Source organism: Vipera ursinii, assembly GCF_947247035.1.
Source record: "Vipera ursinii genome assembly, chromosome: 2".
NCBI classification, from domain to species: Eukaryota; Metazoa; Chordata; class Lepidosauria; order Squamata; family Viperidae; genus Vipera; species Vipera ursinii.
The window spans coordinates 292,873,414-292,899,172 of NC_139513.1; the positions used below are offsets into that span (position 1 = coordinate 292,873,414).

The 25,759-nt window shown below is 44.6% G+C and overlaps 1 protein-coding gene across 4 annotated transcripts in view; it reads right to left on the minus strand.

The window, feature by feature from the left end:
• The window catches only part of SMAD2 (SMAD family member 2), a 74,515-nt gene that overhangs the window by 5,214 nt on the left and 43,542 nt on the right, over positions 1 to 25,759 (minus strand). For 3 of the 4 annotated variants that reach the window (XM_083354855.1, XM_083354856.1, XM_083354857.1), the window contains 8 exons: positions 15,981 to 16,070; positions 14,589 to 14,782; positions 11,206 to 11,340; positions 7,782 to 7,856; positions 4,914 to 4,967; positions 3,882 to 4,094; positions 2,622 to 2,759; positions 1,921 to 2,065 (listed from right to left, as the gene is read on the minus strand). In XM_083354855.1, the coding sequence (XP_083210981.1) occupies positions 1,921 to 2,065; positions 2,622 to 2,759; positions 3,882 to 4,094; positions 4,914 to 4,967; positions 7,782 to 7,856; positions 11,206 to 11,340; positions 14,589 to 14,782; positions 15,981 to 16,070 (1,044 nt within the window). The remainder of the gene's footprint in view (positions 1 to 1,920; positions 2,066 to 2,621; positions 2,760 to 3,881; positions 4,095 to 4,913; positions 4,968 to 7,781; positions 7,857 to 11,205; positions 11,341 to 14,588; positions 14,783 to 15,980; positions 16,071 to 25,759) is intronic. The other variant, XM_083354858.1, reaches the window with a different exon arrangement.

The following is a 25,759-nucleotide window of genomic DNA, read 5'->3' on the forward strand; positions in this document are numbered from 1 at the left end:
ATGGTATAGGGTTTCCTGCCTAAGCAGGGGGTTGGACTAGATGACCTCCAAGGTCCCTTCCAACTTTATTATTTTTTATTATTATTATTATTATTATTATTATTATTATTATTATTATTATTATTATTATTATTATTATTATTCACCAGGAGTCAAGCATGAGACTCAAGGACGCTTCCACTTTCTCCTTAAAGATCAATTTTATAAGGGGGAATAATTACTTTGTGATTGTGTAATTTATAACATCGAATGGTTCCCCCACACACACACACCTCTTAATGACCCACAATGACTTAGGGAATTACGAATCCGATCCTCCCTGAGAAGGCCAAAGGGTCCCTTGTGGGCAAACTTAATTCTTCTCATGCCATCTAAGTGGGCTTTTTCTGGCTCATTAACTTCTCAGCTTCCTTCTTTCTCACAGCCACGAAACCCTCTCCCTACTTCACCTACCTCCACGCACACACAACCCTGCGACTCCCTCACCTGCGGTTTTTCACTGGCCTATCAGCCCGGCCTTGAAAGTTGCTGTCCTACTGCGTAAGTCGGAACTGGTAAGCAATTTTATTATCTAGGTTCAAAAAAGCAACCCTTCTCTTTCTTTGCCAAAACAAATGTCAAGTCCCAGTTGTTTGGGGCAGTTTATCTTTAAAAGTTTGTGAAATCGTTCGCATTAAATTTTAAGGGTCCATTTTTTTTTCTTTCTTCGGAATAACATAATAATAATCAAGTTGGAAGGGATCTTGGAGGTCATCTAGTCCAACCCCCTGCTCAGGCAGGAAACCCTATACCATTTCAGACAAGTGGATGTCCAGTCTCTTCTTAAAAACTTCCAGCGTTGGAGGCATTCACCACTTCTGGAGGCAGGTGGTTCCACTGGTTAATTGTTCTAACTGTCAGAAAGTTTCTCCTTAGTTCCAGGTTGCTTCTCTCCTTGATTGATTTCCATCCATTGCTTCTTTTACTGCCTTCAGGTGCTTTGGAGAATAGCTTGACTGCCTCTTCTTTGGGGCAGCCCCTGAGAGATTGCATGGCTGCTGTCATGTCCCCCCTCATCCTTCTCTTTATTAAACTGGACACACCCAATTCCAGCAATTGTTCTTGGTTATGTTTTACCCTCCACTCCCCTGATCCTCTTTGTTGCTCTTCTCTGTACTCTTTCTAGAGTCTCAACACCTTTTTTACATCCTGGTGACCAAAACTGGATGCTGTATTCCAGGTGTGGCCTTACCAAGGCCTTGTAAAGTGGTATTAGCCCTTCACCTGATCTTGACTTTATCCCTCTCTTGATGTATTATGAGAGACCGGAAAAGCCTTGATGTGTACTTTAAGTGCTTAATAAAATGGGCTAGGATGGAGTTTGGGAAGTTATCAAGTACTTCATAAGAATGGTGGGGTGGTGATTTTTTTAAAATGAATTTTTATTATAGGATGGATTTGTAAAAATGTCTACTGTATCTGTCTCCCTTTATTCTTTGTTAGCAAGCCAAAAAATTTACACAAATATGAGCTGCCACTGCTGTGGCTACTGCCTGTAGATGGCCTTGGGTTAGGCTGAAACAGGAAATAAGATTTCTCCCGTGTCTGGGACCTAAGCAAGTGCATTCTAAATACTTAACAAATATATCTCCCTTGCTTCTCAGCTAACAAAGAGAGAGAGAGCCTGTGGCCAACTGCTTAAGATGCAGTCGGCCCAGGTTCGAATCTCAGAAGGGTATGGCTGAGTGATGAGAACAAATAAGTTTGAAATGATCATATCGGTCTCCCTTTATTTTTTGTTAGCAAGCCAAAAAATTCACACACACACACACACACACACAGACGAAGAATGCTGAGACTGGATTCTGTTTAGGGAGGTGGGGAGCGTTGGGGAATTCAACCCTGCCCCAAGGGAATTTTTCGAGGAGGCTCTGCACCCACCTGTATTCAGCTCCCCATCCTTTAACGAAGCTCATCCTGATGGTGCACATCCGGGTGAGCTGATACACGGCTTCGAAGCCCTGATTCACAGATTGAGCCAGGAGAGCAGCAAATTCCTGGTTATTAAAGATCTTCAGGTTGCAACCTATATAAAGGGGAGAAGACAGCTGTGGGTTACCGATGGCCAAGTTACCAGCATCCTCTCCGGGTGTGTATTATATAACCCAGTGGTCTCCAAACTTGGGCCACTTTAAGACTTGTGGACTTCAGTTCCCAGAATTGGCTGGCTGAGGAATTCTGGGAGCTGAAGTCCACAAGTCTTAAAGTGGCCCAAGTTTGGAGACCACTGATATAACCCTAACCCTTTAAAGATTCTGCCGCATTCAAAAAAAAACCAAACACAAAACCTAACAGCTTTTTGGAGACGCTGGAATTCATCTCCCGATATTCCCAGCCGGAGTTTCTGCTGGTTAGAAAATAAGGATTTGAATGTCGAGGTTCCGACAGACACGACCGAGTCGGTCAGGACGCCGAGGCCTGAGACTTGCCTCGAAGAACAGCCGGGTTCGTTGCAGAGTCGACGCTGACGTTCAGAGGATCAAAAGAAGGCATCGGCCGGAAGACACCCTGCCTTGCAACGCCGGAAATGGATTCTAACATATGAAATATATATATATGTATATATATATATTTTTACTTACCTGGCGGGATTTTGCACACGGTTGCCGGATGCCAGCCGTATCTCTGGTTGCAGTTGGGACTCTGCACGAAGATGGCGCTATCACTCAAGCACTCGGCAAAAACCTCTCCACCGATATAATACAGACGCACTCCCCTTCCTGGGGGTGGGGGTGAGGTGGGGGGGGAACGATAAGGGACAGAGAAAAGAGAAAGGCTGAAGGTTAACATCTGAAGAGCTTAGGTCCCGGACTGCTATTCTTTTATAGCTAGCATGCCACAAAGAACTCAACTTTGCTTCTTCTTGTATTGCTTGTTTAAATGCTTTTATGTAAGTGAAAGAAGACAGAAAAAGAGAAAGACAGAGGGAAAGAGAGAAAGAAAGAAAGAGGAAGGAAGGAAGGAAGGAAGGAAGGAAGGAAGGAAGGAAGAAAAAAGAAAGAAAGAAAGAAAGAAAGAAAGAAAGAAAGAAAGAAAGAAAGAAAGAAAGAAAGAAAGAAAGAAAGAAAGAAAGAAAGAAAGAGTGTTGTGATTCAGGGTCAGCCTGTGGGTTCGGCAGTTGGGTCGGATGACTCAGAGGAGGAGGAGGAGGGGGGTGTTGAAGAGCTTGATGAGAGTCCTCAGCCAGGCCCCTCCCATCTGGTTACTATGCAGACCCAGCTGTGTGAGCCTGACAGCGTGGATGAAGATGACCCACAGCTGGCCCTGTTCAAGGACGCCTGACGCAGGAGGCAGTCAATTAGGAGTAAACAGAGGAAGGCAATGGGGATTCTCGGAAGGAGGCAGAGAGAAGCCACGCCCTGAACTCTATATAAGGGGAATGTGTGGGAGGGCTGGTTTGCTGAAGGCAACCACTTGGACAGTTCCTGTTTCTTAAAGCTCCCGTTTCTTGGTTTGTCTTGTTCCATTTGTTTTTGTAGCAATAAATTTGGCAGGCGTAATTCCAGCCTCTTGCCTTCTTGTAAAAGGGGTTGTCCCTGCCTTTTCTGCAGGGCTGGTACAGAACAGAGAGAGAGGGAGGGAGGGAGGGAGGGAGGAAGGAAGGGGGAGGGAGAGAGGGAGGGAGGGAGAGAAGAAGAAAAGGAGAGGGAGGGAAGGAAGGAAGGGGGAAGGAGGGAGGAAGAACGGAAGGGAGAGGGAGGGAGGGAGGGAGGAAGGAAGGAAATAGGGAGGGACGGAGGAAGGAAGGAAGGAAGGAAGGGAGGGAGGAAGGGAGGGAGGGAACTGAACTGTGAAGGGCAGAAGACCGTGGAGGACAAAAAAAGGCCGCTCAGCTCTACTACCTATGTGCCGTCTTGTCATCTCCACCGTGGCGTTCCGGTTGACGTTGGAGAGCAACCCTAGGCAGAATCGCTCCGAGTTGGAGGGGTCCGTGAAGCCATCTACGGTCAGCGAAGGCTGCGACGCGTGGAACGTTTCGCCCACTCTCTGATTGAGTTCATAATATGCTATCGAGCACCAAAAGGCCGGCTCCGAATAGGTAACTGGCTGCAAGTCTGGCACGGGGGAAAGAAATCATTCTTAAAAAGAATTCTCAATAGCCACGATTGCGCAACAGTCTGGCAGTCCTGGTTTCTTTGCAACGAAACCGCCATCAAAGCTCTGTCGCTTATTCTCAAAATTAACCGGTTCCCCTTTCAACGGGCAAAATGAAAAATATCACACATTTTATCTGAGAAAGCGTGCTTACTCTAACTCAGGGGTCTTCCAACTTGGCCCTTTGATGACTCGTGGACTTCAACTCCCAGAATTCCTCAGTTTCATTTTCCCCAGCCTGCCTGGGAATTGAAGTGCACAAAGGTCTTAAAAGTGGGCCAGGCTGGAGACCCCTGCTCTAAATTTTATTTTTATCTTATTTTTGATTTTAATTCCATTTATATCCCGCCCTTCTCCGAAGACTCAGGGTGGCTTACAAGCTTAGCAGGGTTGTTTTTTTTTGTTGTTGTTTTTGTTTTAAAATATGAAACGTGTACCAGGCAGAAGTGCCAACTCATGCAATTTCTGCATTTCTTAAAAAAAAAGTTTTATTAATTTTCTAGTTTTACATTTAAATATTTAAAAAGCAACGTGGCGGCTGAGTTAATCGGAAATTCGATAATGTGCAAATATCTTTAGTACGAGTCTCAAAACTGTTACGTTAAATACTTCCTCTCTTTTGCCCTTAGCGTTTAGTGTCTCGTGTTTAAACTAGGACAATTCTTATTACATCAATCAAATAAAAAATAACTTTCTCACAATTTCTGCTCTTCTTGCTACAGGGTGCCCTTCCTCCTTATCTCTTAATGCAAAGGCGTTGATCTAATGCAGCTCCTTACCTAGGCTGTGATTGACAGGTGACAGTGTGCTAGGAGACAGCTCTGCCGGCGATCCTGGAAAAACAATCGAGAACGTGGTTTCATTTTTTTTCCCCTCCTGCACACATGCACACACACACAAACTCAAACACCGTAACGCTTCGCACAAATCATTTAGAAAGAAATCCAGAGGCCGTATTTTTTTCCCCATAAGCTGGACACAGTAATCAAGAGAGAATCTGGAATCACTTTTGTTCCTTCCACTTGGTGAAAAGTTGGAAAGATTGGAAAATGTTGGGGGAGACCTTTGATTGCCATGACAGAATCTTAGTTCTAGTAAGTAGCTTAAAATTTATCTTCCTCCTATGAGCAATAATGTAACAGAAATCAAGGTTAGGAGATGAGGATAGGTGACAGATATTAACCTACTGAAAAGGGCGTTTAACCAACCCTTTGCCATTTTATTTATCTCATAACCCAAGAAACATTAAATGTTCAGGTGGTCCTAGGCCACAGGTAGGCAACCTGGGCTCTTTTATGACTGGTGGACTTCAACTCCCAGAATTCCTGAGCCAGCCATGCTGAGGGAAAAGGCAGAGGTTTCCAAGCTGAGCCAGGCTGGCTGAGGAATTCTGGGAGTTGAAGTCCACCAGCCATGAAGGGGCCATAATTCCCCCACGCTGTCTCAGGAATTCTGGGAGTTGAAGTCCATGAGTCATAAAAAGAGCCAAGGTGGCCTACCCCTGGCCTAGTGCAGAGGTGTTCAAACATGGCCCTTTTCTGACTCTGTGGACTTCAACTCCCAGAATTCCTGAGCCAGCATGGGGGAACTATGGCCCCTTCATGACTCGTGGACTTCAACTCCCAGAATTCCTGAGCCAGCATGGGGGAACTATGGCTCCTTCATGACTGGTGGACTTCAACTCCCAGAATTCCTGAGCCAGCATGACTCAGCTTGGAAACCTCTCCCTTCCCCTCAGCGTGGCTGACTCAGGAATTCTGGGAGTTGAAGTCCACCAGTCATAAAAGAGCCCAGGTTGCCTACCCCTGGCCTAGGGCCACAATTGAGCCCAATATTTCCACAGTTAAGTGAATTGTGCCTCATTTTACAACCTTTCTGGCCACGGCTGTTGGGTCAATCCCTGCAGTCATTAAGTTAGTAACACGGTTGTTAAGTGAGTCTGGATTCCCCCACTGACTCTGCTCGCCAGAAAGTTGCAAAAGGGCATCAGTCACACGACCCTGGGATGCTGCGACCGTCATAAATATGAATCGGTTGTCAAACGACTGAATTTTTAAACACAGGACCAAGGGGACGATGCAATGGTCATAAGTATGACAAATGGTTGTTAAGTCACTTTTTTTTCAGTGATGCTGTAACTTAGAATGAGGAGAGGAGAGGAGAGGAGAGGAGAGGAGAGGAGAGGAGAGGAGAGGAGAGGAGAGGAGAGGAGAGGAGAGAAGAGAAGAGAAGAGAAGAGAAGAGAAGAGAAGAGAAGAGAAGAGAAGAGAAGAGAAGAGAAGAGAAGAGAAGAGAAGAGAAGAGAAGAGAAGAGAAGAGAAGAGAAGAGAAGAGAAGATGGAAGGGATCTTGGAGGTCTTCTAGTCCAGCCCGCTGCTCAAGCAGGAGAACTTATACCATCTCAGACAAATGGCTGTCCAGTCTCTTCTTAAAAACCTCCAGTGATGGAGCACCCACGATTTCTGGTGGCAAGGTGTTCCACCGGTTAATTGTCCTCACTGCCAGGAAGTTTTTTCTTAATTCCAGGTTGCTGCTGTCCTTGGTCAGTTTCCAACCCTTGTTTCTCGTCCTTCCCTCTGGTACTTTGGTGAATAGTTTGACCCACTCCTCTTCTTTGTGGCAGCCCCTCAGATACCGGAACCCTGCTATCATGTCTCCCCTATTTCTTCTCTGACCGGTGCCACTGGTCAGAGAATGTAGATTGGTGGCCCCCAGGGGGAGGTCTTTCTCTGTGGGCACCCCGGAGCTATGGAACCAGTTACCGGTTGAGCTCCGGACGGCGCCCGATCTTCGCTCCTTTCGCCGCGATCTGAAAACATACCTGTTCGAACAAGCCGGCCTGGCCTGAGGGGGGATTGGTAGGGTTTTTACTATCATTTTATTGGGGTTTTTATTATGTATCAACTGTTTTTATGGTCATGTATTTAATTACCTTTTAACTTTTGTAACTCTGTGTTTTATTCTTGCCCTGTACACCGCCCTGAGTCCCTCGGGAGAAGGGCGGTATAGAAATATTAATAAATTAAATTAAATTAAAATTCTTTTCTCTAGACTAGCCAAACCCAAGTCCCGCAGCCGTCCTTTGTATGTTTCATCCTCCAGGCCTTGGATCATCTTAGTTACTCTTCTCTGAATTTTTTCCCCCAGACTCTCAATATCTTTTTTGTGATACGGTGACCAAAATTGGCTGCAGTATTCCAAGTGTGGCCTCAGTAGGCTTCTTAAACCAAGGACTACCCGAAATCCATCAGAATAACTGCCGTTTGATCGCAAGATTTGGACATTTAGGAAATTAAAAAGCGGAATTTAAATCACGATGGTTTTATCGGTGCATTTCCTCTCCCTCTAATCCACTGTGATACTTTATGCCAATTCTGCTATTAAGCTGCAACGGAGGGTTGAACGGGCTTTTCCCCTATCTTCAGCATCGCGTCTTTTCTACAGGTTGCAGATCGCCAGAGTCCACTGGAGGTGGGTGGCCAATAAGTTTCAACCAACTAATAAACCATGTTGCCTTTAAAGCTTAACCTTGATGCAACCCAAGAACATTTTTTTTTGTCACAGAGATATATGCAAACCTAACCCCCCCCCAAAAAAAAATGGGCACAAGACTTTTGAGCACCCCATGAAAACGAAGGCATTTTTACCTGTATCCATGCTTTGGTTCAACTGCTGGTCACTTGTCTCCCCATCTTCACTGATGTAGCCAGGAGGAGGTGTTTCTTCCAAGAGGGAAAAAAAAATGCAACGGAGAAACCTTTTAAAATAAAACCTTCACCCAATACCAAGGAGGCTGGATGTTTTATCAATAAACAAAGAACAGACAAAATATTTAGGAATCAAACTGCAGCCCGCGAGCTTATCTAGACCCACCTCTGGGTAGACGTTGCGCTGCCACAATTTGACAGCCAAAAAAAAAAGAAAAAAAAAGAAACCCAGTTAATATCAGGTTCGGGGGGGGGGGGGTAGGAAAAAATCACAGTCACTTGCATTTCCCTTCTTTTCTCCTTACCCCAATTCTATAAGCCACAGGTTGCAATCCTTATACAGCGTAGACCTGTTCAGACATTAGAGTTGCTACCCTACGTTTGAAGACTGGGGAGTCATTTTTTGATTTTGAGGAGGTTGGCCTTTTCCAAAATGGGAATAGGAAACGGGAAGCTCTGCACATCCTGGTCCCCAGTTTTCCACAGACAGGCATATAAGGTCTTCCCAGTTGCAACGTATGGCAGTGGAAGATGGACCGTAAGAAAGGCTGAGCGCCAAAGAATGGAGGCCTTTGAACTCTGGTGCTGGAGAAGACTCCTGCGAGTCCCTTGGACTGCAAGGCGATCAAACCGGTCAGTCCTAGAGGAGATCAACCCTGCCTGCGCTTTAGAAGGCCAGATCCTGAAGCGGAAACTCAAATACTTTGGCCACCTAAGGAAAAGGAAGGACTCACTGGAGAAGAGCCTAATGCTGGGAAAGGTTGAGGGCAATAGAAGAAGGGGACGATGGAGAATGAGGTGGCTGGATGGAGTCACTGAAGCAGGAGGCGTGAGCTTAAATGGACTCCAGAAGATGGTAGAGGACAGGAAGGCCTGGAGGAACATTGTCCATAGGGTCGCAATGGGTCGGACACGACTTCGCAACTAACAAAGCATATAAGTACACAGATCTTTTGTACTCTCCCCTCATTAAATCAGGAAAGTCCTGACCAGGGTAGAGTTTGTAATCCTTTGGAGGTCTCTACCCATAATTCAAGCCAACACAAGAAAAAGCCCAGTGTGGACCACTCAATTTTTCCAAGGAAAGGCCCTAAGGGGGAAGAGGAACTGGCTTTCCCATCTTCAATTGCTGTACTGTAAGCAAGCTTGTCAATGCAGATATATCTAAATAAAAAAATATTCATGCTACTGATTCACTCCAAAGGAAAGTTAGATAACAGCTAGTTCAGACATGACTGTTCTTTAGAAGGCCAGATCCTGAAGCTAAAACTCAAATACTTTGGCCACCGAAGGAGAAGGAAGGACTCACTGGAGAAGAGCCTCATGCTGGGAAAGGTGGAGGGCAAGAGAAGAAGGGGACGACAGAGAATGAGGTGGCTGGATGGAGTCACTGAAGTAGTAGGTGTGAGCATAGATGGACTCCAGAAGATGGTAGAGGACAGGAAGGCCTGGAGGAACGTTGTCCGTGGGGTCACGATGGGTCGGACACGACTTCGCAACTAACAACAACAAAGTTCAGACATCTTCAAACTCGGCCCTTTTATGACTTGTGGACTTCAACTCCCAGAATTCCTCAGCCAGGATGCTTTAAGACAGGGATCTTCAAACCTGGCCCTTTTATGACTCCTGGACTTGAACTCCCAGAATTCCTCAGCCAGGAGTCATAAAAGGGCTGGAGTTTGAAGACCCCTGAGCTAGGGAAATGTAATAAAATAATCCTGACGGTTTGCAGTTCTTCGGGGGGAAAGTTTGAGAAAAGGGTCCTTAAAATGAAACTTCGACACAGTGGCGCAAGCAAGACACGAAGAATTTAAGTTGGGTATTCCAAAACAGGGAGGTCTCTTTAAGAAAGAAAAAGAAAAATCTCAAACGGACGGTTGAAAAAAAAAAATTCGGCAAGAGTTCCTGAACGTTAGGCCCGCATAACTGAAAAGGGAATTTACTCTGGAGTTAGGTTTAAACATTAGGACATTTTATTAATTAAAATCTACCAGAAAAAGCCAGATGGTTGATGATACCCCCTAAGCTCAAGGCATCAACAGATGGTTCAGATGGTTCCGCTGGCAATTCTCCATTAGAGGCAGTTCTCAACTTACAACTGGGATTGGGACCAGACCTTTTGTTGCTAAGTGAATTGTGCTCGATTTTGTGACATTTGGGGGCCATGGTTCCCTCCCCTCCCAGTGACTTTGCCTGTTGCGGGGGGGGGGGGGGGGGGAGACAGCAGAGATGGTGACGGAATGACCCCAGGATGGCGCAGTTGCTGTAGAAAATGTGCCGGAGGTTAAGAGTTCGAATGTTGCTCTCGTAACCGCAGGGGTGCCGCCGGCGGGGGGGAGGTCATAAATGCAAGGACTGGTTGCCAGTCATTTTTTTTCAAGGCTGTTGTGACATTAAACGACAACAGTAAATTGTTGTAAATGGAGGACTATCTATAACAGGCATCTTCAAACTTGGCCCTTTTATGACTTGTGGACTTCAACGCCCAGAATTCCTCAGCCAGCAAAGCTGGCTGAGGAATTCTGGGTGTTGAAGTCCACAAGTCATAAAAGGGCCAAGATTGAAGACTCCTGATCTATCATGTCAAAATCCATTATGGCTAGGCAGACTGGCTGCCAGTGCTGTTAAAGATCTTGATGATAAAAGTATACTGGCAAAGTTTCTGCTGAGAGCACGCCAACAAGAGCCTTGGTGGAGCAGTGGGCTAATGCCTCCTTAAGTAACACCAGTTGCCTGCAATCAGTGCAGGTTCAAGTCCCACCAGGCTCAAGGTTGACTCAGCCTTCCATCCTTCCCAGGTAGGTAAAATGAGGACCCAGATTGTTGGGGGCAATAAGCTGACTTTGTAATAATGCCGCTTGGGGTGTGTATGAAAGCCCTAATAAGCAGGCATATACATAGAATGAAGGCTACTGCTAAGCTTGTAAGCCGCCCTGAGTCTTCGGAGAAGGGCGGGATATAAATGGAATAAAAATAAAAATAAATAAATAAATAAACAATTATAAAGAAATATCCCCATGCTAGCAAGCCATGCCAGGCTTCCCGTACCATTAATTTTTTATTTTGGCATGTCCCAAAGTTGCTTTTCCCAGGAGGCAACTGGACTTTCTCGATTTTCTTGGAAGACCTTTCGGCTTCTCCTCCAAGAAGCTTCTTCAGCTCTAACTGGATGGGTGGGGCATGGAAGCCAGAACTGAAGAAGCTTCTTGGAGGAGAAGCCGAAAGGTCTTCCAATTAAAACAAGGAAGTCCAGGTGCCTCCTTGGGACAACCAGGAGCCGGATAACTGGGAATCTCCACAGATGCTTTGGCACGCTACACACAGTCGGCTTCGGTTTAGTCCCAACTTGCATTTGCATGAATACCTGGTATGTAATTGCTCTGGGGTTCAATTCCTGCGGGAAAATTAGTGTTTTCAGGAATGGAATGAGTATAGTCATCCAGGGGTGGCAGTTCAGTCAGAATCTCGGCGTGTCGTGGTACCAAAACAGGAGGCAAAACTAGGAAGAAAGAAAACATCCCAAAACGTCAAGCCCAATTTACCGCGCTTAAGTACACGACGATACAAATACTCCTCTATAAAACACATAAAATCAAGACTCTTATCGTCAAATGGCATGGTTTTAATTCAAAGCGCCGATCGTTCAATTCTTTGCCTATTCAGAATCAAAAGCCAAATTTTGGCAATGGGCCCAGGTAAGCATGGAGAAAATCACAGCAATCAGCATAAAAATGCTAATTTAAGAAACTTGGGGGGGGTGGGAGAGAGAAGGAGAGAATATATGTCACATCCAAACATCCACGGTGAATATGATTACTGCTGTCTGTAAACTTAGCCGTGGAGTCTCCAAGCATAATGCCTCCTTAAGTAACACCAGCTGCCTGCCATTAGTGCAGGTTCGAGTCCCACCAGGCTCAAGGTTGACTCAGCCTTCCATCCTTCCCAGGTAGGTAAAATGAGGACCCAGATTGTTGGGGGCAATTAAGCTGACTTTGTAATAATGCCGCTTGCGGGGTGTGTGAAAGTCCTAATAAGCAGGCATATACATAGAATGAAGGCTACTGCTAAGCTTGTAAGCCGCCCTGAGTCTTCGGAGGAGGGCGGGATATAAATGGAATTAAAATAATAATAAAATAATATTTACTAAAAAAAAAAGGTTATCGTCCTTATTTCCATGTGTTCTTCTCCCAAGCAGAAATTTGTCTTATTTTTTTTTCCCCCAGAATCACCTCATGAGTTAAGGGTGGAAATCCAAGGACTGTAAAGCAGTGACTGAACCGAGAGCATGAAGTTATCTTTAAGACTAAGCTCCAAATGGGATCTCTTGCATTCTTGTTGAACCATTTAACAGTAGGGATAGGAGAGGGAATCAATCCAGAGGCAGAATTCGTTAAAGTCACCTCAAAGCCTTCCTCAGCTCACAGATCCCGACGGTGCTTTTCCAAAAGGCAACTGGACTTGGTCTGTCCTTGAAGAGGTTTCACCTCTCCTCCAAGAAGCTTCCTTCAGTTCTGAGAGCTGAAGTTCTTCAGCTCCTCCAAGAAGCTTCTTCAGTTCAAGCTTCTTGAATGAGAAGCAAAAGGAAAATCAATCGATCGGAAGAGAGCTGGAAGGGACCTTGGAGGTCTTCTAGTCCAGCCCCCAGCTGAAGCAGGATACCCTATACCAGGGGTAGGCAACCTCGGCTCTTTTACGACTCATGGACTTCAACTCCCAGAATTCCTGAGTCAGCATAGCTGAGATTGCCTACCCCTGCCCCAGTGACTGTCTAGCCCACGGGTCGGCAACCTGCGGCTCCCAGCCGCCCGGTGCGCGCGCACCTCTTCGAACGGGCAGTGGTGCGCACGCACCTCTGCAAATGGAGAGTGGAACCGCCCGTTCCGAGAGGTGCACGCGCACCTTTCCGAAGGGCGGAGGTGCGCGCGCACCTCTCCCAAGCCGCCGCCGTCCGGAGACCTGCCGACGGACGGCGGCGGCTTGGGAGAGGTGCGCACGCACTCTCCAAACCGCCGCCATCCCGTTTGCACAGCTGCCGTGTTCGTCCATGTTTGACGAACGTGGCAGGTCTCCGGACGGCGGCGGCTTGGAAGAGGTGCACACGCACTCTCCAAACCGCCGCCATCCCGTTTGCACAGCTGCCGCGTTCGTCCATGTTTGATGAATGCGGCAGGTCTCTGGACGGCGGCGACTTCAGAGAGTTGCACGCGCACTCTCCAAACCGCCGCCATCCCGTTTGCACAGCTGCCGCGTTCGTCAATGTTTGACGAACGCGGCAGGTCTCCGGACGGGACGGCGCGCACCTCTCCAAAGGGGAGACCCGTCGCCACGCAGGTGCCTCCCATTTTGCGCATGCGCAAAATGTTTTTTGCGCATGTGCGTGAGTGGACGCGCGCGCACTTTTTGCGGCTCCCACTTTTTTGTTTGTGTGATGGAACCGGTTCTGAGTGGCTCTTTTCCTTTTTCCGGTTGCCGACCCCTGGTCTAGCCTCTTCTTCAAGATCTCCAGTGATGGAGCGCCCACGATTTCTAGTGGCAAGCTGTTCCACTGGTTAATTGTCCTCGCTGTCAGGAAGTTTCTCCTTAGTTCCAGGTTGCTTCTCTAACCTTGATTAGTTTCCATCCATTGTTTCTCATCTTGCCTTCTGGCGCTTTGGAAAATAAATTGAAATAAGTTCAAAGTCCAGCTGATTTTTGGAAAAAGCACCTTTTTGGACAACCATGGTCCTGGATGACTGACAATCTCCATAGACTCTCAGCTCAAGAAACAACGGTTGGAAACTGATCAAAGAGAGAAGCAACCTGGAATTAAGGAGAAACTTCCTGACAGTGAGGACAATCATCCAGTGGAACAGAAGTTGCCTCCAGAAATCGTGGGCGCTCCGTCACTGGAGGCTTTTAAGAAGAGGCTAGACAGTCACTTGTCTGAGATGGTAGAGGTTCTCCTGCTTGAGCAGGGGGCTGGACTAGAAGACCTCCAAGGTCCCTTCCAGCTCTATTCTATTCTATTCTATTCTATTCTATTCTATTCTATTCTCCTATAGTAGATCTGAGAATAAATTAGCGCGACAACAGTTCTATCCTTCTCAGTTCCTTGCACCAATGACAAGATAACTATTAAGCAGTAACCTGCCCTGGCAAACGCTTTTTTTAACCCAGCTGAACAAGCTAACCTCCTTTTGGAAATTACAGGGGATGGGGAGAAACAAACCATTAAGCACTCTTAAGTGGCTGCTCCGGACTGTGGTGGAATCCTTTCCCTGGAGCCGCCAAAGAAAGCTGAACAAACGTTATTCGTTCACATGTCTCTATATGAGGGGTCTTCCAACTTGGCCCTTTTATGACTGGTGGACTTCGACTCCCAGAATCCCTCAGCCAGGCACGCGTGCCTGGCTGAGGGATTCTGGGAGTCGAAGTCCACCAGTCATAAAAGGGCCAAGTTGGAAGACCCCCTGCTCTATATTAAAAAAAAATTCTTCGAGCCCCTTGAGTCTCCACAACACAGCAGGAAGGAGAGATAATTGAGGAGTGCTGTCGTGTCAATTGCGTTTGCAACCCTTTGTGGCTCCAGGTTTGGCCAGGCCGTGCCAAGCACATGCGTTCGACACCGCGATAATTTACGTGCCACGGCGAGAAACAGAAAACCTCGGCGCGGCTCCCGCTCCAACGCCTTGCGCTTGGCGGCGGAGGTTTAGCAAGCCTGCAATAAGCCAACAATCTGCACGTCAGCCGCGCTTGCCGTCTTCGTACCTGGAGTCTCCACTCTCTGGTAATGGTAAGGATTGACACACACTTCATCCTTTTTAAGATTAAAAGCATATTCACAGTTCTCAATGGCCTTAAGTTCGTGGTGGCTGTGAAGGTCAGGCCAGCGCCACAAGCGGCAGTAAATGACGTGCGGCAATCCTTTGCGGTGGGACACTTGCAGGCGGCCATCCAGAGACCTAGGGAGGGGGGGGAACGGGGGGGGGGGGAAAGAAACATTCCAGAATGTTCTGAGTTGTTGACTTGCAGCACATTTAAGGCGACCTATTCAAGAACTACGAGGCTTTTAAGAGCACCCTTCCATCCTATCCGTAAAAAAATAAATGCAACAGACACTGATATCCTTCAATCTGATGTTCTTTGTAATAAAAGAGTGCCAACACGGCTTAATTCCTTGGCCTTTGAATCAAAGAATCGGGGTGTGACATAATGGCTGAACAAGAAGTAAGCCTGATCGTCGGCAACGCTTAAAAACTAGGCTAAAAGCAAAAAAAAAAATTGTCGCCGTTAAGGAAGATCGGTTGTTTGCAAGACTGCACGCAAAATTGCAGCAGTCGGATACCAGAGGAATTCACGTTGCATAGAAAAGAACAGGGTTTCTCAACCTTCACCACTTTAAAAGACCTGCAGGCTTGCAACTCCCAGAATTCCCCAGCCAGGCATTCTGGGAGTGGAAGTCCACAGGACTTCAAAAGTGGTGAAGGTGGAGAACATGCGGCTCCCACCGGACGCCGCAGCGCGCTTGTCTGAATCGGCGCGCGGTGCTGCACCCCTTTGCTACTACCAGTTTGAAAAGTTTTGCTAGTTTTAAGAGAAGGCTGCCTAGGGCTGCACAAAATGCGGATGAGTTTATGACTTCATGGGATGGGAAACACAAAAATCTCAGCACACAATGCAAATAGGGTGACATGGGGGGGGGCGGTGGGGGGGAGGAAAGGAACCGTCAAAAGCCAGACAAGCTCTTATCTTGTCTCGAGTGCAAATGCCTAATTCTGTTTTTATTTCTTATTTTAAAAAAAAACCCGAAACATTAAAATACAAATATATATATATAGTGTGCAAGCATTTTTAAAGACACACTTGGGTAACCTTAGTAAATGACGTTAAAAGGACCCGGGTGTTGTTCAATGAAGGAAACAAGATCGTGAAGTCACCCGCACACACACACGCTCCTCCCGGGGGGTGGGGGGGTTCCCCACAGCACTAGGACGGAGCAAGCTTGTTTTTGTGGGTTGTGACGTCAAACTGAGAACACAACAGTTGGGTGTGTTTCAATGCTCTGCTGCTAGGAAGCAGGGCAGCTGGACCAGACCCGCTGAAAAGCCAAAAACCCGCCCGCCGGAGGTCTAGAATTGAGACGCAGGGCAGAATATTCACCTGGTTTGTTCAGAGAAGCTGTATAGGCCTGTTGTATCCCACTGATCTATCGTATTTGCTGTACTCAGTCCCCACATTTCAGAGCAAGTGCTGTGCATAAATCGGAAAAAAAAGAACAAAAAAAAAAAAGAAAAAAAAATTGACGTGAATATGGAGGCATGGTTATTCAAAATTACCGTGATGTAAAAGACATGGGAGAAAATGCACAGAAAAGCTTCCTTTCACATAGAAAATACTGGCCTTTTTTTTCTTTCTTTTTTTTTAAATATACACCACTCTCAAAATCAGGTATTTTCTATAGGAAGGAGGCCGTATCAAATGGAACATGTGATTTAAGGGTAAAAATGATGCTTTCGAAAACGGTGAGCACGTCTGCTGGATTTATGCAATTCGCATTATCTGTAATGTACCTTAAAACAGGCAAAACCTCCTCAACCTGGCAGTTACACGACAGTGCCTTTGCAAAAAAAATAAATAAATAAAAAGTAGGAAAATGTTTTTTGCAAAAAAAAAATTTTTTTTTTAAAAAAGTCAGTCAGTAACAGTATTAAAAGAGTTCGACCAATTGTTTTTTTATTGAAAAGTTTTAAAATACATTTTTAAAAACATAAACTCACTCCCTCCCCCTCCCCCCCACTTCCCAGAGCTGAATACAGGGTATAAACTTTAACCAACTTAAGCTAAAATATGCTAACCAACTAAAAAAAGACACTTTAGATTCTATTGCACTTTTAACTCCTCTTAACATAACTAAATAACTAAATAATAATAACTAATTAATAATACATCATATAATTTTTTGAATAACTATCGACTGGTCTCCAACCTTCGCTTTTTAGCGAAGGTTGTTGAGAGTGTGGTGGCGCATCAGCTCCCTCTGGTCCTGGATGAAGCGGATTATCTGGACCCTTACCAATCGGGTTTCAGGCCCGGGCACAGCACGGAGACGGCATTGGTCGTGCTGGTGAATGATCTCTGGAGGGCTCGGGACAGGGGTTGTTCCTCTGTCCTGGTCCTATTAGATCTCTCAGCGACTTTTGATACCGTCGACCATGGTATCCTACTGCGGCGTCTCAGGGGGTTGGGAGTGGGAGGCACGGTGTTACAGTGGTTCTCCTCCTGGTTCTCCTCCTATCTCCAGGGACGCTCGCAGTCAGTGTTGACGGGAGGGCAGAGGTCCGCCCCGAGGTCTCTCGTTTGTGGAGTCCCTCAGGGGTCGGTCCTCTCTCCCCTCCTGTTCAATATCTATATGAAGACACTGGGCGAGATCATTCGTGGTTTCGGGGTGGGGTATCATCAGTACGCCGATGATACCCAGCTTTTTCTTTCCACCCCGAACCAACTCAGTGATGCCCTCAACGTGATGTCCCGTTGCCTGCAGGCGGTCCGGGTTTGGATGGGGAGAAACAGGCTCCGACTCAATCCCACCAAGACTGAGTGGCTGTGTGTACAGGCATCTCGAGTGAACCATTCTATTCCATCTTTAATGATGGGGGGTGAGGTGTTACCCCCCGTCGATAGGGCTCGCAACTTGGGTGTCTTCAGTCTTGAAGATCATATAGGAGCCATGACCAGGGGGGCGTTTGCCCAGGTTCGCCTGGTGCGCCAGTTGCAGCCCTATCTGGACCGAGATGCCCTACGCACAGTCACCCATGCGCTCATGACTCCCGGATAGACTACTGCAATGCTCTCTACATGGGGCTAACCTTGAGGACCACTCGGAGGCTTCAGCTGGTGCAGAATGCAGCTGCACGAGTTGTGATGGGAGTCTCCCGATACTCCCGTGTAACGCCTCTTCTCCGCGAGCTGCACTGGCTTTCGGTTGCCCTCCGGGTGAGATTCGCTGCTGGCATCAAGTTCCGTTCATCCTGTGCGCTCCCACAGGGTGCCGCCGGCAAAAGACTGTCGGCGGGCAACACCCGGGGGAGGGCCTTCTCTGTGGGCACGCCTGCCCTTTGGAACCAGTTACCCGTAGAGCTCAGGACTGCCCCTGATTTTCGTTCGTTCCGCCGGAACCTGAAGACCTGGTTCTTTGAGCTTTCCGGCCAGGACTGAGAATTTTTAATTTTTAACTTATTGTAATTGGGTTTTAATCAGTTATAGGGATTTTAGATTTTTAATCAAGGAAAATTTAATCTATTTTAATTGTTAACTTTTTGTGTTGTTATGTTGTTTTAATTGCCTTGTGAACCGCCCTGGGTCCTACGGGAGAAGGGCGGTATGTAAGTTTAATTAATAATAATAATAATAATAATAATAATAATAATAATAATAATAATAATAATAATAATACTTATTCATATACTAAATGAAACTTTCTAGTCCCATATTTATTCTGAATATGATCGATCCATCTTCTCCATTCCAAAATATATCTCTGTTGCGAGTGTTCTTTCAAATATGCTGAAATCTTTGCCATTTCGACCAATTGTTAAAAGCAGAATTCAGGAGTCACCAAAACCAATGTGTTAATAGCTGGAAATGTGCAAGTTTTCCATTCTTTGCCTTTAATGCCATATGAAAGGATACATCCGAAGTTTGCTGTTAATAAGTATGCAAATACAAGGTGAACTCGAACAGAATTAAATTAAATTATCAAATTAAATTAAGAGGGGGAAAAACCCTGATGTTAAAGGCTTTCCCTTTCCTTTTTATTTATTTGTTTTTTATTTATCTATATCCCGGCTTTCATTATTTTTACAAATAATTCAAGGTGGGGAACATGCCCAACACATCTTCCTCCTCCTGTTCCCCACAACAACAACCCTGTGAGGTGGGTTGGGCTGAGATAGTGTGACTGGCCCAAAGTCACCCAGCTGGCTTTCGTGCCTAAGGCAGGACTAGAACTCACCGTCTCCTGCTTTCCTGGAGGAGGTATACGTATAGGTTCTCCTGCTCCAGCAGGGGACTGGACTAGATGACCTCCAAGGTCCCTTCCAAATCTTCTCTTCTCTATTTTCTTTATTCTATTCTACTCCATATTTTTTTCTTTTTTCTGTCCTATTCTATTCTATTCCATATTTTCTTTATTCTATTCTATATTTACTTTTTTCTATTCTATTTTATTCTACATCATATTTTCTATATTCTATTCTATTCCATATTTTCTTTATTCTATGCTATATTTTCTTTATCTTATTCTATTCTATTCCATATTTTCTTTTTTCTATCCTATTCTATTCTATATTTTCTTTATTCTATTCTATTCTATTCTATATTTTATTCTATCATATTTTCTTTACTCTATTCTATTCTATATTTACTTTTTTCTATTCTATTCTATTCTATTCTATTCTATATTTTATTCTATACCATATTTTCTATATTCTATTCTATTCTATTCTATTCCTAGTCTATTCCATATTTTATTTTTTCTACTCTACTCTACTCTATCCTATCCTGGTGCCTTAACCAAACTGGCTTTCCTCCATCTCTCAAAGAGAACTGTCATTTCACAGGAATCTCAGCACTAACTATTTGAAAAGCAGTTATCACCACAAACCTTATTTACACCAACGATCCCAAATCTACCAATCATTATTTCGTCTGCTTTTGTATTTTTCCAAAAGCGGTTTGTGCGCTTTGCTTTTCATGAACCAGAAGGAGAAACGCTACCTAAGACCTAATCAATCGGGTACAATAAGCAGCCAGAGTTCAATACACTGTTCTAATGTCTCCCCAAGGGGGGGGGGGAATTAATTTATTTTTATTTTTTATTTTAATTCCATTTATATCCCGCCCTTCTCCAAAGACTCAGGGTGGCTTCACTCAAAACTTCCAGTACTTACCAAAAAGGCAATCCAATTAAAGTTGAAACTGTGTCCGCCTTGCAAGGCTGGTGATAATATTCTGGACAGTGAAGTATTCGAAGTCGATACAGGTAGACCGTTTACATGTTTAGTGGGATTATCACGGACCTTGAGAAGAACTGCCCAAGATAGCAGGGCTTCTGAAAAAGTGCCACTACGTTTTCCCCCGATTTTCAGCAACCACAAAATAACAGGACTATGTATCTAAAGCATTTTTGAAAACCCCTTTTTCTGCTCCAGTCAGCAAAACAAGGCCACAACTGCTTATTTGTTGGTCTCGGGATATGAAATGTATACAATTATGTGAATCTCCGAAACAATACGCGACCATGCCTTAAAACCCGGGATACCTGACTGTACTTAAAAATCATTTGTTATCTAGATGCAAATTCTTTCTTTCCTATTCCTAGCCAGCACCAATTCTGAAATGTTAAATAGATGCAGAAAATTCTGGAAGCAAGAAGCTCAGCTAACACACTGTTCATGTTCACAAAACTTTTATTTCCACTGGCAAAGCCTTTTTTCCAAAGGTTCCCCCCCCCCGAGACAAGAGCGTCGCCATATATTATGAATTAAGGCTACCATTATCTCTTTTTTTTTTGTTGGTAGCGCTTTCATATGTTTTGCTGTTATCTCTGCAAAATTGAGGATTAGTGCAGTCAAAAAAAATTAATCACAACCTAAGGATCAGTACATCTTTCCTCAGATGAATCTCATCTCTTTGATGATACGTCTGATCAAATGCCAATCGGAATGTGCATTAAAGTTAAATTAGGAACCAAGATCGGGGGATGGGGAAAAGAAATCTATGCATGCGAAAACAGAATCCAGCAGTTATAATACATAATCATCATGGGTGTACTAACTGGCATAAATTTCTAGAGTCTCAATGTCTTTTCTGCATCCTGTTTGGGTCACCACGATGTAAAAAAGATGTAGAGACTCTGGAAAGAGCGCAGAGAAGAGCAACAAAGATGATCAGGGGACTGGAGGCCAAAACATATCAGGAACAGCTGCTGGAATTGGGGATGTCCAGTTTAATGAAGAGAAGGACCAGGGGTGACATGATAGCGGCCTTCCAGTATCTCAGGGTCTGCCCCAAAGAAGAGGGAGTCAAGCTGTTCTCCAAAGCACCCGAAGGCAAGAGAAGAAGCAACGGATGGAAACTAATTGAGGAGAGAAGCAACCTGGAACTAAGGAGAAATTTAATGACCGAAGTTTCAGCGGTACTGAAAGAAGCGACTTATGACTGATTTTCAAGCTTATGGCCTTTTCAGCCCCCCCCCCCCCCCGTTCTCCTTTTTCAGAGACTCCTCTGAAAGAGAGAAGCAACCTGGAACTAAGGAGAAATTTCCTGACAGCTAGAACAATTAACCAGTGGAACTACCTGCCTCCAGAAGCTGTGAATGCTCCAACACTAGACATTTTTAAGAAGAGACTGGACAGCCGTTTGTCTGAGACGGTGTAGGTTCTCCTGGTTGAGTGGAGGGTTGGACTAGATGACCTCCAGGGTCCCTTCCAACTCTATTATTATTATTATTATTATTATTATTATTATTATTATTATTATTATTATTATTAAACGGTAAGGCAACAACACACTGACCTTCTCAAGAAATTTGCAGTTCCTGAGATGGTAACTAGAAGAGAACTAAACTGTATCTTGGAAGGTGTTAAGGGATCTCTCAATTGCTCGTAGCCCAGATCTACTAGAATCTACTGCCTGTCCTTCAGAGGGACCATTTGCAAAGCGGATGGTACAGATGCAGCCTAAAATCGCTGCCACTCCTGAACCCACTGCTCAAAACATTCGTTTCCTCTCCCAAAGGCCCAGCGCAGCCACGTCACTCTAACCTCTAATCCTAGCCTTCCCACCGTAGATTCAAACAAGCCTTTTCCAAGATGCTCTTTCTGAACGGTTTGCCCAAGCCTATAAGCAACAGCCAAGCGGCTCCTAAAACAAAAGGAATCCACAGCCCTTTATTCCTGCATTTTATTAATAATCTTCGTGACACTAATAATATAGCCTGGACTCCAGAATAAAAAGCTACTACTGAAAAACAGTTGCACAAGCCTGCAAACAATTTGCTCCTTTGGAAGAAGCCTGCATACTTAAAGGATTGGTTCATATTTGGCACTAGCTGTCTTCTCCATGCTGGAAAAAAGTTTTGAAAATTAGTACCTCTAGCGTTGACCAACACTTCCTATCAAACTAGTGATTAGTTTACAGCAGGGTTGTTTCAACCTTGGCCACGTTAAACTTGCCCAGAATTCCCCAACTAGCCATAGGGGCTGGAGAATTCTGGGAGTTGAAGTCCACAAGTCTTAAAAGTTATCAAAGTTGGACACTCCTGGTTTACAGAAACTACATCTGTTATCTCCTTGCAAGTGTTGACAAAAAAAAATCAATGTATCAGAAATCAAGATACATTTTTGCTATCCTGATTTTTGTTAACCTCCTGAGGGTATAACTCAAAATTTACAAAGTCACTGTAAATGACATCATTTTAGCCCCCAAACCCCTATTTTCCAACTGTCTCTGGTGAAATGTTTGTGAGAATAGTGCTTGATAAAGATTAATGTGATGTATTTATTATATATGTGGGGAGGCAGACCTGGGTAAGATATACATGGGATCTGACATATCCATTCTTCATGCATGAAATTCTCTCCGATTCAAAATTGTCTCCATAACTTAAGAGATGGGAAAGAATGACAGCAATGGGGGGGGAAAAAAGCTGAGCTGAATTAATCTGTATTATGCATTTTCAGAAAATATTTCTGTTTGGTGGGGAGTGGGGGGAGAAGCAACCAAGGTAAACTATTTGTCTGACAGTTAAATGGAACTGTCTTTTAAGGATTTAACTCATCTGTAAAGTTCTGCGTCATTTTAGTGTGTAAAACTTACAAACGAGTTCAATACAAGCCAGTCTATCTGATATTTTGATTAATATTTGCCTGGCTCAATTTATTTTAGCTAGGGTCCTTACGTGCGATACTCCCATGAAAACTGCTTTATAAATTCCCACCAATAAAACAGACTCCAAGAGATGGAAATAAATTTAAGAAAAAAAAACCTGGAGGGGACACAATTTATGAAGCGCAGAAAAGAGGTTAAAAAGTATTGAATAAAACCCAGGCTATTAACCTAGGTTTCACGCCCAAAATATCAGAAGAATCGTGAATGAAAATGTAGCTCTCAACAACACCAATTTCGGTCCCTGAATGAATAGAGTTATACTTTTGGGGTGGGTGGGTGGGAATGACTCCCCTCCTGCAAAACGAACAATAAGCGATCTCGTCGGAAGGTTGAATGAACGCAAGAAAATGCTAAGCAAGTCTTCAGAGTGCTGGACATTACACAAATATGGGGAAGACGCCAACCTGAAATAAATGAAGCCATCAGAACCGGAGACGTTTCTCAGCTAGGGTTCTCAAATGTCACTGAGAAACCTTAGGAAAACTCAAAATATTACTGGAGGCAATATAAAGTGGCAGAAAGGACATCTACTGGATGTCATCTTTAGGGGCTATACAGTCTAGTCACAAAAAAGATGTTGAGAGTTTGGAAAAAATTCAGAGAAGAGCAGCTAAGAGGATCCAAGGCCTGGAGACCAAAACGTACGAAGAACGGCTGCGGGAGTTGGGTTTGGCCAGTCTAAAAGAAAAGAAGAAATAGGGGAGACATGATAGCAGGATTCCGGCGTTTGAGGGGCTGCCACAAGGAAGAAAAGGGGGTCACGTTATTCTCCAGAGCACCAGAGGGAAGGAAGAGAAACAACAGATGGAAACTGATCAGAGAGAGAAGCAACCTGGAATCAATGAGAAACTTCCTGACAGGGAGGACAATCAACCAGTGGAACAGCTTGCCTCCAGAAATCGTGGGAGCTCCGTCACTGGAGGTTTTTAAGAAAAGACTGGACAGCCACCTGTATGAAATGGTGTACGTTCTCCTGCTTGAGCAGGAGGCTGAAGACCTCCAGGGTCCCTTTCAGCTCTATTCTATTCTATTCTTTCATTCCATTCCATTGCATATTTTCTATTCCTATTCTATTCTATTCTATTCTATTCTATTCTATTCTATTCTATTCTAATATTATATTCTACTCTACTCTACTCTACTCTACTCTACTCTATTTTCTCCCCTATTCTATTCTATTCTATTCTATTCTATTCTATTAATTATATTATACTCTACTCTACTCTACTCTACTCTACTCTATTTTCTCCCCTATTCTATTCTATTCTATTCTATTCTATTCTATTCTATTCTATTCTATTCTGGTCCGGTCCAGTCCAGTCCAGTCCAATAAGGATACAAACCAATTTGCTTATTTGTAACTGTTTGTAACTTTCCAGTAACACCTGAAATTTAGAATTTTCAATCCTTGGCTTTGTGTAGGATCCACTGTAAAAGCCAAATTAAATGCTATGGAAAAGGCTCGTCAAAGCCAAATTGTTGCATTGCGTGTGGATAGGGTGCGTGTGTATATGTGTGTGGTGATGTGTGCAACCTCAACTGGAAGATGGCAACCCCGACCTTGAATGCAGGTGAAGTCACCCCGCCCTATTGCCATGAAAAATGAATTTGCCAGACTCTTGTTTTTACGCTGGAATCCTACATTGGTAGAGAGCTTACGAGAGATGTACGCTGATTTCATACGAGACAGGGAGTGAGATCCCACGAAGGAGCCGTTGAAGAGGTCCTCCCAAAATGTCAGAAAAAGTAGAAAAAGTAGTCCTCGGCTTACAAGTTTCTTTAGTAACCATTCTAAGTTGTAACAGCAGTGAAAAAAGTGACCTATGACAGTTTTTCACACATCCCCCCCCGCCACGTTTATGGGATCAAAATCCAGCCACTTGGCAACCGACTCGTATGTGTGACGGTCACAGTGACCTGGGGGGGAGGGGTGTCACGTGATCCCCTTCTGTGACCTTCTGACAAGCAAAGCCAATGGGGAAGCCAGATTCATTTAAGAACTGTGTTGTTTCTAACTTAACAAACGCGGTGATTCGCTTAACAACTTTATTTTATTTATTATTTATTAATTTAATTTGTATACCGCCCTTCTCCCGAAGGACTCAAGGCGGTGAACAGGGCAATACATAATAAAAACAAGATACAAAAATTAAAAATTATTGAAAAGTAATTAAACAGCAATGCCCGTAACGGCTTGTTCAAAAAGTTGGGTTTTAAGACTTGAGCAAGAAAAGCGTAAAAGGGGCCAAAAACCACTTGACAACTGTCTCACTTAGCAACAGACGTTTTGGGCCCAATTGTGGTTGTTCGGTGGACGACTACCTGTATGTGACTAGCAAACAACCAGCTGCGTGTTACTAGGAAGCAACCTGAACAAGCTAGAATCTGCAAGCAAGGTTGGAGAGATTCTGCATGCGAGAAGCAGTCACCAACACAATGGAAGGATAATGCTGAACTCCTAAATGGAAAGGCTTTATCCTATCCTTGATCCATGCACTGGCACATGGGCCTCCCGCTGAAAGGACAGGGACGATGGCTCATTTGAACTCCGGAATGTTTGGAAACGCTGTGATGAACACTAACAGATCCCATATGTCTCTCTCTAAAAAGGTTCATGAACAGGCATAGAGCATGACAGAGCAACGTGCTCATTGTTTCCGTCTAGCAAAGACACGATAGCTAACATTTCTGTCCACTTCAGACATTTTAGGCGCATGGACAGACAGACAGACATGATAGATGATACACAGATAGGTAATATAGATGGACAGATATACTATATATATATATATATATATATATAGTACATACAACTCAAAGGAATACGGCCGGCGTCAAGAAACAGACCGGTGACGCACTCCATGAGCAGAGTGCAGACACCAACAGTATAAATGCGATCTCCCCACCCCAGCGTTTCCATTCTGACGACGTTGGCAGTTAGCCAAGGAAAGCTTGATCTTTTAACAATAAAAACTTTTAGTTTTTCTTAT